General features: G+C 45.2%; 2 protein-coding genes across 9 annotated transcripts in view; both read left to right on the forward strand.

Moving 5' to 3' along the window:
- LOC135133272 (uncharacterized) overlaps window positions 1–12,922 on the forward strand; it is a 60,109-nt gene that overhangs the window by 17,006 nt on the left and 30,181 nt on the right. Inside the window, exons 1-2 of one of the 8 annotated variants that reach the window (XM_064061621.1) lie at window positions 1,808–1,968; window positions 2,018–3,643. The exons of 5 other annotated variants lie outside the window; for them this stretch is intronic. In XM_064061621.1, coding sequence (XP_063917691.1) covers window positions 1,857–1,968; window positions 2,018–3,643 — 1,738 coding nt within the window. In that variant the 5' untranslated portion in view covers window positions 1,808–1,856. Of the gene's footprint in view, window positions 1–1,807; window positions 1,969–2,017; window positions 3,644–3,722; window positions 3,864–3,911; window positions 5,499–5,580; window positions 7,387–12,922 lie in introns of those variants that run through there. 2 more of the 8 variants (XM_064061623.1, XM_064061616.1) reach the window with 2 other exon arrangements.
- Window positions 10,208–12,141, forward strand: LOC135133275 (uncharacterized). The gene is made up of 2 exons (XM_064061627.1): window positions 10,208–10,357; window positions 10,404–12,141. Exons 1-2 carry the CDS (start codon window positions 10,237–10,239, stop codon window positions 12,134–12,136), a joined length of 1,854 nt encoding a protein of 617 aa, XP_063917697.1. The 5' UTR covers window positions 10,208–10,236; the 3' UTR covers window positions 12,137–12,141.

A 12,922-nucleotide genomic window follows, 5' to 3' on the forward strand; every position in this document is an offset into this window, starting at 1 on the left:
ATAACCTAACCTCAAAATTGTAGACGTCGAATCTGCGCTGATTTTGTTGCCCGTTTTGTCCCGATGGATTCGAACTGTCGTTGTCGAGTGGAGCACGACGGCGGCGTGTGTCCACCCCCACGCCGCCGCGTTCGCTCTAAACGTGGCGGCGCTGCTATCCCGCAACGAAAAACGCTTCTGCCAACTCAACGCAAACAATTTTTTTATTAAGTTGGTGGACGTGGTGAGAGCTAGACAGGATTGTTGTGGGAGAATCAAGGTGGCGTACGTGAGGGTACTTTCAGCCATTGTTGACCACCAGTCGGGGGTGGAGTGGATGACGGCGTGCGCCTTCTGGGAAGACGCTATACATCTGACTCTCTCTCCAGACGATGACGTCCGAAGCGAAAGTACCGCGTTTCTGGCTAAACTACTAGACAAAACTGTCGCTTTTGACGAGGATTTTTGCAATGGGGTGGTCAAACGCGTCTTGTTGCCTTTGGGCGAGAGTGTTTACAAGTGTCTCGAAGGGGGTGAGCGGAGTGCGACGGACGCGGCGGCGCAGAAGTACCTAGGCCCGGTTTTGAAGTCCATAGGGAACTTGTTGGAGTACTTTTTGGACGGGATTTTGCTAGACAATAAGGACTTTCAAGTCGTGTTGATGTTCTTCAAGAATTTTCGTCTGGAGGAACGAATTACGGACTTCATGGTGGTGTCCAAGACCGAAAGTATCGTCTACGACTTTGGGAAGGTCATGTTCGTGATGGAGTTCGTGGAGTTGTATGTCAAAGTCGGTACTAACAGTTTGAGCGCGTCTAGTATTAAAGCGGCTGTCGACAAAATCAAGAATAATTACATCTTGAGTATATCGAAAGGGGATTTTGAGGACGTGGTGGAGTTTTCTAATTTTGCTCAGTTGTTTTGGGGGTTGATGGACCAAAAAATCCCCCAGATCCAAGTTACGAGTAACAGTAGCCGGAAAGTGTTTCCGTTGAGTGACCAACTGATTCTAGTCCTATTGTTTCCGATTAATATGCTTCTGATAAAACACTCTTTGACGAGGGACCAGCTCAAAGAACTGATTCGTGAGGAGTTCCGCGATAGTTTTTTCTACCGGATGTCGAAAATCGCAAGTCCTGAAGTATTCCGCGCTTGTAACTACTGGCGCAAGTACATCTTCAGTACTCTGCGTGACAATTTGTACCCTTTGGTCAACCGTTGCATCCAACACGTGAAGAAGTCGAGGAAGTACTTCTCGAGGGACGCGGCAATCACGGTCTTCCAGTCCCTAATCTACAGCGCTAAGGACTTCATCCACGCCACTAAACACTCGCGCGAGAAACTCCACAACGTCGACGAAGACGTGTCGTACTTCACCCAAGCCCTAGAAGTACTGGCCTTGCTAATCGAGGAGTTCCACATCACGTGGAAGGACAGTTTCGAGGCCATCGACGTCATGGTGGTGTCCTTCGACTTCTTGTCTTTGCCGAGGTGGTCCACCGAGATTATCATCCAAGCCTTGAACTTGATAAACGTGGCCATCGCGAAGTACCTGTCTCCAAACATGGCGCTTTTGTTGGACAATCACCAGGACTCGCCCGTCGACCTAATGGGACCTCTGCTATACATGAAAAGCCTCGACGACGACCCCCAAGTCAAGAAAGCCGCCGTGGAGGTGATGCGTACCATGACGAGTACATCCAGAAGCCGTAAGTTTGACATCACGTAGATACAAGATAACCAGACTAACACACAACCATAACCTTGTTATTTATTTCTCAAGTACTTCCAAGTACATATCTACGTCGAGATAAAACTATCACGCTGACTCAGCTTGCGCGATACTCATTTGTTTATGTCGCGTTCGTGCCGCGAACATGGCGTCTAAAATCCAGCGCGTCCTCGAGACCTTCCTCAGCGGAAAGTGCGAGGTGCCCGCCGAGCACCTGCAGAAGTTGATGATCCACCTGTGGTGGGAGGAAAAGCGAGGTTAGTTTGTGGGTTTAGCGCGTCGGCGTACCTAATCCCCGATTTGTAGGAGGTCGTGCTCTGGCGGCCGTCGCCGATTGGCTGGCGCGCGCTGTCAGCGCGTGGAGCGCCGCACGGCTCACCCCGGGCCCCAATGTTGCGTCTTTCGTGTTGAGTCTGGCGGCCCTTTTGGTCCGCAACGAGGAACGGTTCGCCGGCCTCAACAGCAACAATTTTTTCATCAAGTTGGCGAAGGTGACCAAGGCGCGGGAGGCGGGAGTGGGGGAGTGCGTGAAGTTGGCGTACGTGAAGCTGTTGGGGGGGTTCTTGGAGCACGAAGCGGGGGTGGAGTGGACGATGGGGTGCAATCTGTGGGAGGACGTGCTGGGGTGGAGTTTGAAGGGGTGCGGCGGGGACGTGGTGGGGGAGAGTGGGCGGTACGTGGCGAAGATTCTGGAGAAGACGGTGGGGGAGGAGAGGTTTTGCGAGGAGGTGGTGCGCAGGATCATGCGGCCGGTGGGGGATGGGATCTACAGGAGTGTGAAGGTGGAGAGGGTCGTGAGCGACGACGTGGTGGAGGAGTGTCTTCGACCGACTTTGAAACTGGTGGCGGCGATTATGGAGGAGTTTTTGAAGAGGGGGTCGTTCGAAGTGCCGCTTCTGTTCTTGAGGAATTTTCAGGCGGAGGAGAGGTTGAGCGATTTTGTGGCGATAGCCCGGAAGAGGTGTCTAGCGTTCGATTTGGCCAAGATTATGTTCATGATCAGATTCCTGGAGTTGTACCAGAAAACACGTGTTAGTAGTACTGGGTTGAAGGAAGTCAGTGCTGCGGTTAGTACGATCAAGAAGAACTTCATCCTGAAACTGTTCGGGGGGGATTTTCTGGAACAAATCGACTTGTGTGCTTTCGGGCTCTTCTACTGGAAATTGATGGATTCGCACATCCCCGATTTTCAACTCAGTGTGTACAAGGAGAAACAGGTTTTATTTTCGGATCAACTAGTTGTCCTTATGGCGATGCCAAATTTTTGTCTCGATATAAAGTATCTTGTGAAGATAGCAAATCTAGAAGAGATTCTGGAAGATGACTTTCGGTCCGATTTTATCCAGAAGATTTTAAAATCCGTTTGTTATGAGTTCCTGAGGGTGTGCTTCTTCTGGCGCAACCGTGTCATCGAAAGCCCCAACATCTTCAACATCTGTAAACGCTCTCTCTTGGTGTTAAAAGAAACACGAAGTTACTTATCAAAGAGTCAAGCCGTGGTCATTTTCCAAGCTCTCGTATACTTCTTGAATGATCTTAGCTATCTGACGAGAGGGTTCCCCGAGAAATTGACCCCTTATATAACGGAGTCGTCGTACGTCCAACAGATGATCGAACTAGTTGGACTGGTCGTCGACGATTTTCACATGGTCTTGAAAGACGGGATAGAAGTGACCTACGTCTTGTCGCTATGTTTCGACCTTCTGACTTTGCACGAATGGCCTTCCGAGGTGGTACTCGAAGTAATCAAACTAATGAGAGTCGCCATCGCCCACTACATGGCCCCAAACATGGCCTTGTTGGTCGAAGACACTCCAGACACCACCGTCGCCATGTTGGGACCTTTCCTCTACTCCAAGTTGCTCGACAACAACCCGGACATTAAAAAGGTCGCCCTCGAAGTGGTTCGCACCTCCACGTCCGTATCAAACAGTAAGTCGATTTTTACCTAGCGTTATCTATTTCAAAACCCAGATAACTTATCACTAAATATAAACAAGTCGGATTCGTGATCGTGCGTCAATTATCACGATGAAAATCGACGCGGTACAGTACAATTTGAAAGTGAAACGTCTCCTTGACAAGTTTCTCGCGACGAAAATCGACATCGTTTGGAAAAAATCGTTGATACGTTTCTGGCAAGACAATGCAGGTTAGATTCCACCACAACTTGTGTGCGCGCGCTAATTCAGTTTTGTAGAAGCGAGGTGTGTTTCAATTTTTACGAAATGGCTAGTAGAAGTTGTGAACACGTGGAGTACCACAAGGATACCCCCGAGTCCCATTATTGTCGCTTTTGCGTGCCGACTGTCCACCTTGTTGCTAAAAGACGAAGAAAACTTCAAGCGTCTCAACACCGACAATTTCTTGATAAAGTTGATCAATGGGGTGAAAATCCGGCTGTCGCTGAAATCGTCATACATACAGTTGTTGTCGTCGTTTCTCGAACACCAATCCGGCGTGGAATGGATAGCGGCGTGCAATTTTTGGGAAGACGTTCTTGGTTTGACTTTAAGTCCTGATTGCGTCGTCGTCGACGAAAGCTGTCAGTTTTTGGCAAAGCTTTTGGAAGCGACGGTTGACTGCGACGAGGATTTTTGTGACTCTGTAGTCAAAAAGATCATGGTTTCGTTAGGAGAAAACGTCTACAGGTGTGTCAAAACTGCGGTCGATGTGAGTGACGAATACTTTCGACCTTCGCTCAAACTAATCGGGGGCGTGTTGGAGTATTTCTTGAAGGGTGTCCTGGAGGGAAAAAGTTTCGGGGTGTTGTTAATCTTCCTCAAGAACTTTCACCTGGAGGAGCGAATTTGCGACTTCATGATTATCGCCCGAAGCAAGACTTTGGTCTTCGACTTGAGTAAGATCATGTTCGTGATGCAGTTCCTCGAGGTGTATGGAAAAATCATCACTAACACCACGACGTTGACCCAAGTGTATAGTGCGCTGGATAGAATCCAAAACAACTTCGTGTCGACCTTCTCCAGGGGGTGCGTTCTCCAAGAAGTCGCTTTTTGCGACTTCGGGCTCTTGTTTTGGAAGGTGGTGCAGTCGAAGATCCCCACGAAGACGAATCTGGTGGATGCGCTGGTGGTGCTTTTGACGATGCCGCACTACTGTCTTTTGACGAAGTACCTGCTCACGATCAAGGAAACCGAAGAGGAGACCGACAACGACGACTTCCAGGACGCTTTCGTCGGGAAAGCTCTGAAGATGATATCGCGCGATTTTATGAGAGTGTGTGTGTCCTGGCGCGACAATTTGGACGACGTAGACCTTTTCGAGTTGTGCGTTCGCAGCTTCAACGTGATCAAACAACGACGACAATACCTGACGAAAAGTCAAGCGGTTTTCTTCTTTCAAAGTTTGATCTACTTCGTCAAAGGTTTGATCAGTTCGGTGCAGCGATCTTTCGAAAAAGTCGAGCTTTTTGTGGCAAAATCGTCGTTCGTTTGCGAAATTTTCGAACTTGTTGGTGTTTTGATCGATAGTTTTCGAATCGGGTTAAAGGATGCGATCGAAACCACGTACGTGATGACCTTTTGTTTTGACTTTGTGGCCTTGACGGAGTGGTGTCCGGAAGTGGTTGTTGAAGTAGTCAAGTTGGTTAATGTCGCTGTTAGTCATTACATGGCTCCCGATATGGCGTTGTTGGTCGAAAATAGTAGCGACCCGACGCTAGCTCTTTTGGGACCTTTTTTGTATTCCAAGCTACTCGATGAAGGGTCACGGGTGAAAAAAACAGCCTTGGACGTGGTTCGTACAGCTGCTGCCATCTCTAATCATAGTAAGTTTTGACGCGTATTTTAATCACTTTGTTATCATGTTTACGAACGGAATGTGATAAAAATGATCCGTTTTAGTGTTAATTGCGGCTGTTTGATTTCCACTTGTTAGTTTATTTGTAGTCGTCATGGGCACGTGTAAAGTGTTTCATAATAAATTCGTAATTGAAAATCTCGTCGCTTTGAAAATCGACGACGATGCGAAAAACAAATTGTTGGACCTGTGGAAGGATAAGAACGAAACGAAATATACGCTTTGTGTCTTCACGGAGTGGCTGGTGGCCACTGTCGACGCGTGGAGTGCCTCAGGTGTCACTCCCGGGGCCGATACTACCTCATTCACTTTGAGCGTGGCCGCCATTTTGTGTACAAACGAAGAAAGATTCGCCCGACTCAACAACAACAATTTTTTCGCGAAGTTGATCCGAGTGACGAAAGTGAGAGAGTCGGGGGTGGCGTCGGTCAAAATCGCCTACGTCAAGCTATTGAGTGCGTTTTTGGAGCACGAGGCGGGGGTCGAGTGGATGGTCGCTTGCAATTTTTGGGAGGACGTGCTCGAGTTGTGTGTGACGGGTAGTGGAGGGATCGTCAAAGAGAGTCTCAGTTGCGTTGGGAAACTCCTGGAGAAGGCAGTAGGCCACGACGAAAGCTTCTGCGACGGCGTCATCAAAAAGATCATGTTTCCGTTGGGGGAAAACATCTACAGGTGCGTGAAAGCTTCCAGTGACGTGAGCGATGACGCCGCCACCGAATTGCTGCAGACGTCGTTGAGACTGATCGGGGACGTCCTGGAGTTTCTTTTGAGCGGGGTTTGCTTGGAGAGAAAGGACTTCGAAGTACTTTTTCTATTTTTGAAGAACTTCCATCTCGAGGAGCGAATTTGCGACTTTATGATTATAGCCCAGAATAAGCGGCTTCTGTTCGATTTGAGCAAGATCATGTTCGTGATGCAGTTTTTGGAATTGTATGGGAACGTGATCACTAGGAATACCACCATGACGAAAGTGAATGATTTTGTGGCCAAAATCGTTAATAATTATACCGTGAACATGTTCAAGGGGAGTTTTTCCGAACAGCTGCAGTTTTGTCGTTTTGGTTTCCTGTTTTGGAAGTTGATGATGTCGAAAATTCCTCTATGCAAAGTTGATAAATCTATTAAAGGACCGTTTCACTTTTCGACTCAGTTGTTCGGGTTTTTTATAATGCCGCTGTACACGCTTTTGGTGAAGAAGTATTTTTTGAAGCTAACGGTGTTCGAAGAAGAAATTTCCGACGACGATTTTCGGAATGTTTACGAGACGAAAATATGGTCGATGATTTCGTCCGATTTTATCAGAGTTTTCTATTTTTGGGATAAACGTAATATGGACGACCCCAATCTCTATATATTTTGCGAACAAGCCGTCAGCACGAGCAAAGAAAGCATTGTTTACTTTTCAAAAGAACAAGGAATTGCATATTTTCAGACTTTGATCTATTACTTGATAGATATCATTCGTATCACAAAGGACAGTTCAGAAAAGATTGATATTTTAGTTAAGGAGTTTCCGTTTTGTCGCCAGATCTTCGAACTGATTGGTATTCTGATTGAAAAATTTCAATTTACCTTGAAGGATGGCATCGAAACTACGTACGTTATAAATGTGTGTTTTGACTTCATGGCTTTGACAGAGTGGTGTTCAGAAATGGTGTTTGACATTATTAAAGTTATCAATATTGCTATTGCGCACTATTCGGCCCCCAATATGGCGCTTCTGGTCGAAGACGCGCCAGACCCTACAGTAAATTTGTTGGGACCTTTAATGTACTCAAAATTGCTCAACGAGGACCCAAAAGTGAAAGTAGCTACCTTGGAAGTGGCTTATACTATTGCAGACATTTCTAAAAAAAGTAAGTTTTTGATAATAAAACCACCAATTATTAATTTAGTGTTTTTTTAATGGTCACCAAATCTCGGTCTACTCTTGCACGCTTTGATAACCTAAGTTGTTTGTATTATTTCGATAAATATCGTTATCATCGTTTAACATAAATATATTTAGCGTAGTCTCTCCAAACCCACAGAATAAAGTGTTGTCACAATTTATTTTATGCCACTATTAACACAGACATCGTTCTTGTAACAGCTAACAATATTCGTTTGTATAAAATGGCCACTTTGACCTTGCGCCGTACGACGAAATCCACACGTTTCGTCGAAAAATTTTGCGACATTGAAGAAAACTTTGATAAAACTTTGGTCGCGAAAAAGAGGTCAGTTCTAAAATCGCTACTATTTCTTCTAATTGGGTATTTACAGACGACAAATATATCTTTCCGGTATTCGCGGAATGGTTGGTCAAAACTGTCGGTATTTAGGGCACCCCAGAGGTCACCCCTGGGACCAATTCCGTCTCTTTCGACACCTTTATTGTGTTCAAAGACACTTCACGAATGTGCTGAAGTTCGTAAAACCACTTTAGAAGTGGTCTGCACTTCGTCTGCCACCTCCAGCAACAGTAAGTATGCGTTTGACGCGTATTTCGTACACGTGTTATCATTTTTGCGTTCAGATATACTTAATGTCTCGACGGGAGATAAAATAATCAGTTTTAGTGATAACTGCGAGTGGGTAACTTCCACTTAGTATCGTTTTTTTGTGTTGACTAGCCATGAGTGCTTATAAAATTAAAACAGTCAGAAACAAACCTATAGTTGAAAAATTCTTCAGTTTGAAAATCGAGGACAATCTAAAAAACTCGTTGTTAGACCTCTGGAAAGACAAGAAAGAAGCAAAATATACACTTTGTGTCTTCGCGGAGTGGCTGGTGGCCACTGTCGACGCGTGGACTACCTCAGGTGTCACTCCCGAAGCCGCTACTATTTCGTTCACTTTGAGACTGGCCGCCATTTTGTGTACAAACGAAGAGAGATTCGCCAGACTCAACAACAACAATTTTTTCGCGAAGTTGATCCGAGTGACGAAAGTGAGAGAGTCGGGGGTGGCGTCGGTCAAAATCGCCTACGTCAAGCTATTGAGTGCGTTTTTGGAGCACGAGGCGGGAGTCGCGTGGATGGTCGCTTGCAATTTTTGGGAGGACGTGCTCGAGTTGTGTGTGACGGGTAGTGGAGGGATCGTCAAAGAGAGTGTTAGTTGCGTTGGGAAACTTCTGGAGAAGGCAGTAGGCCACGACGAAAGCTTCTGCGATGGCGTCATCAAAAAGATCATGCTTCCGTTGGGGGAGAACATCTACAGGTGCGTGAAAGCTTCCAGTGACGTGAACGAAGACGTTGCCACCGAGTTGCTGCGGACGTCGTTGAAGGTGATCGGGGACGTTCTGGAGTTTCTTTTGAGAGGGGTTTGCTTGGAGGGAAAGGACTTCGAAGTACTTTTTCTGTTTTTGAAGAACTTCCATCTCGAGGAGCGAATTTGCGACTTTATGATTGTTGCACAGAATAAGCGGCTTCTGTTCGATTTGAGCAAGATCATGTTCGTGATGCAGTTTTTGGAATTGTATGGAAACGTGATCACTAATAGCATCACCATGACGAAAGTGAAGGCTTCTGTTGACAAAATCAGAAATAACTTCACCACGAATATGTTCAAAGGGAGTTTTTCTGAACAATTGCAGTTTTGTCCATTTGGTTTCTTATTTTGGAAGTTGATGGAAGCTAAATTTCCGATTTGCAAAATTGATAAATCCACTAAAAGATCGTTCCATTTTACGACCCAACTGATCGGTTTCTTTATAATGCCGATTTGCACTCTTTTCGTAAAGAAATTTTTATTAAAGATAACACAATACGAAGAAGAAGTTTCGAACGACGAATTTCGAAATGTTTTTGACATGAAGATACAGTCAATGGTTTCTTTCGATTTCATCAGAACTTTTTATTTTTGGGATGATCGTAACAGGAACGACCCAAACCTTCAGGAATTTTGCGAACAAGCTTTCAGCACCAGCAAGAATTGTATTATTTACTTTTCAAGAGAAGAAGGAATTGTATATTTCCAAACCTTGGTCTATCATTTGATAGATATCGTTCGTACCACAAAGGACAGTACAGAAAAAATAGATATTCTCGTCAAAGACTTCCTCTATTGTCCCCAGATCTTCGAACTTGTTGGTATTTTAATAGAAACATTCCAGATAACCTTGAAGGATTGTATTGAAACTACCTACGTCATAAGTGTGTGTTTTGACTTTTTGGCTTTGACAGAGTGGAGTTCAAAATTAGTAGTTCAAGTGATTAAAGTGATTAATATTGCTATTGCTCACTATCTAGCCCCTAATATGGCTCTTCTGTTCGAAGATGCGCCAGACCCAACCGTAAATTTGTTGGGACCTTTGTTGTACTCAAAATTGCTCAACAAGAATCCAAAAGTGAACGTGGCTACGTTGGAAGTGATTTATACTGTCACTACCATTTCCAAAAAAAGTAAGTTTTTGCAAAGTACAATCTATAAATCAGTTTAGTGTTCGGTTCTAATCTCCCAGTGCCGATTTTCTCTCTCACGCAATGATACTCTAAGTGGCTTGTATTATTTTGATAAAGACCGTTATCAACCTTTTACAATAATACATTTACGCAAAATTTCCACAGCGTAATCCATATACAAATATACAGAGGAAAGTGCTATCGTAACATATTTATCATATCACCGTTATCAACGCAGATATCGTTCTACGACAGCTCCTCCTAAACTGACTCATTACTTGCAACGATTACTCGTGTTTCGTTTACCTACGGTAGTATAGAATGGCGACTTTATCCTCTCGTAGTATGACGAAATCCACACGTCTCGTTGAAAAATTTTGCGCAACCGAAATCGACCGCGATCTGAAGAAAACTTTGGTTGAACTTTGGTCGCGAAACACAGGTCAGTCCTAAAATCGCTACTATTTCTTCTAACTGGGTCTTTACAGACGACAAACATATCTTTCCGGTATTTTCGGAATGGTTGGTCAAAACAGTCGGTATTTGGGGCACCCCAGGTGTCACCCCTGGGACCCATTCCATCTCTTTCGCTCTAAACTTGGCCGCTCTGTTGTGCAAAAACGAAGACAAATTCAACGAACTCAACAGCCACAACTTTTTCCTTAAATTGATCAAAGCAACTAAAGCTAGGGAGTCGCAAGTGACGGAGATCAAAATGGCGTACGTTAGATTGTTGGGTGCTTTTTTGGATCACGAAGCCGGGATTTTATGGATGACGGGGAGCAATTTGTGGGAGGATGTTCTTGGTTTGTGTTTGGCGAGCCGTGATGGTGTCGTCGTGGACGAGTGCAGTCGTTTCGTGCGAAAAATTTTGGAGAGGACTTTGGAGCACGACGAAAATTTCTGTGGGGGTGTTATCAACAGGATCATGTTTCCGTTGGGGGAAAACATCTACAGCTGTATTAAGGGTTCAGAGGATGTGAGCGACGACGTGGCCACCGAGCGTCTTCAACCCACGCTGAAACTGACGGCGAACGTTTTAGAGGAGTTGCTGAAAGGGGTCCAGATTGAGGGAAAAGACTACGGGTTGCTTTTCCTCTTCTTGAAAAATTTTCACATGGAAGGTCGCATCTGCGACTTCATGATGATAGCTCAAAAGAGGCCTCTTCTCTTCGACTTGAGTAAGATTGTCTTCATTATGCAGTTCTTGGAATTGTACGCGGAAGTAATAACCAACACGACCACCATGGCAAAAGTGGCTGCCGCGATTGCCAAAATTCGAAGCAATTTTTTGCAAAACTTCCTCAAGGCAAGCGTTCCAGAGACAATAGAATTCATCAGTTTCGGCCTGTTGTACTGGAATTTAGTTGAAACGAAATTACCTTCTTTTGACAACGACAACGCACCACTTTCCAAGTACTTGACAGTTTCAATGTTCATGCCAAACTTATGCTTTGTGCTAAAGTATCTAACGAAGAGGTCAGATTTAGAAGAAGAACTTGTCAACGACAACATTCGGGCGAACTTTTTTGGACAGATGATGAAAACGGCCCCTTGTGATGTCAAAAAAATATTTGGAGCATGGCATAAACGAATTGGCGACGTTGACAGCGTTGACGAGATATGTAGACGCTGTTGTGGAGTCATCAAGAATTCGAAAAATCTATTCTCTAGGGATCAAGCTGCGATAGTTTTTCGATTTTTGATCTACTTTTTGAGCGACATTGTCCGTATAACCACAGAAAATCCAGCGAAGGTCGACTTCGTGGTTAACCAAGCTTCATACGTTGGAGAAACGTTTAAGCTTGTTGGTGTTTTAATTGACGATTTTGACTTTGTGTTGAAAGACGGTTTTGAAGTTACGTACGTGATGGGTCTGTGTTTTGACTTTCTGGGTATAACGGAGTGGTCTTCTGAGGTCGTGGTTGAAGTAATGAAGTTGGGCAATATTGCAACCGCTCATTACATGGCTCCCAATATGGCTTTGTTGGTTGAGGAGACTCCAGATTTGACGATAAACCGCCTGGGGCCTTTATTGTGTTCAAAGACACGTCACGATTGTGCTGAAGTGCGTAAAGCCGCTTTAGAAGTGGTGTGCACATCTGCTGCCATCTCTAGCAACAGTAAGTATGCGTCTGACGCGTTTTTCATACACCTGTTATCACTTTTATGTTCAGATATACTTAATGCCTCGACGGGAGATAAAAATAATCAGTTTTAGTGATAGCCGCGAGTAGTAACTTCCACTTGCTATCGTTTTTTTGTGTTGGCTAGCCATGAGTGCTTATAAAATAAAAACAGTGAGAAACAAACTAATAGTGGAAAAATTCTTCAGTCTGAAAATCGACGACAATCTAAAAAACTCGTTGTTAGACCTCTGGAAAGACAAGAAAGAAGCAAAATATACACTTTGTGTCTTCACGGAGTGGCTGGTGGCCACTGTCGACGCATGGACTACCTCAGGTGTCACTCCCGAAGCCGCTACTACTTCGTTCACTTTGAGACTGGCCGCCATTTTGTGTACAAACGAAGAGAGATTCGCTAGACTCAACAACAACAATTTTTTCGCGAAGTTGATCCGAGTGACGAAAGTGAGAGAGTCGGGGGTGGCGTCGGTCAAAATCGCCTACGTCAAGCTATTGAGTGCGTTTTTGGAGCACGAGGCGGGGGTCGAGTGAATGGTCGCTTGCAATTTTTGGGAGGACGTGCTCGAGTTGTGTGTGACGGGTAGTGGAGGGATCGTCAAAGAGAGTGTTCGTTGCGTTGGGAAACTTCTGGAGAAGGCAGTAGGCCACGACGAAAGCTTCTGCGATGGCGTCATCAAAAAGATCATGCTTCCGTTGGGGGAGAACATCTACAGGTGCGTGAAAGCTTCCAGTGACGTGAACGAAGACGTTGCCACCGAGTTGCTGCGGACGTCGTTGAAGGTGATCGGGGACGTCCTGGAGTTTCTTTTGAGAGGGGTTTGCTTGGAGGGAAAGGACTTCGAAGTACTTTTTCTGTTTTT

Source organism: Zophobas morio, unplaced genomic scaffold, assembly GCF_036711695.1.
Source record: "Zophobas morio isolate AGI-343-1 ecotype UQ-CSIRO unplaced genomic scaffold, CSIRO_AGI_Zmor_V1 ptg000021l, whole genome shotgun sequence".
In the NCBI taxonomy this organism is placed as follows: domain Eukaryota; kingdom Metazoa; phylum Arthropoda; class Insecta; order Coleoptera; family Tenebrionidae; genus Zophobas; species Zophobas morio.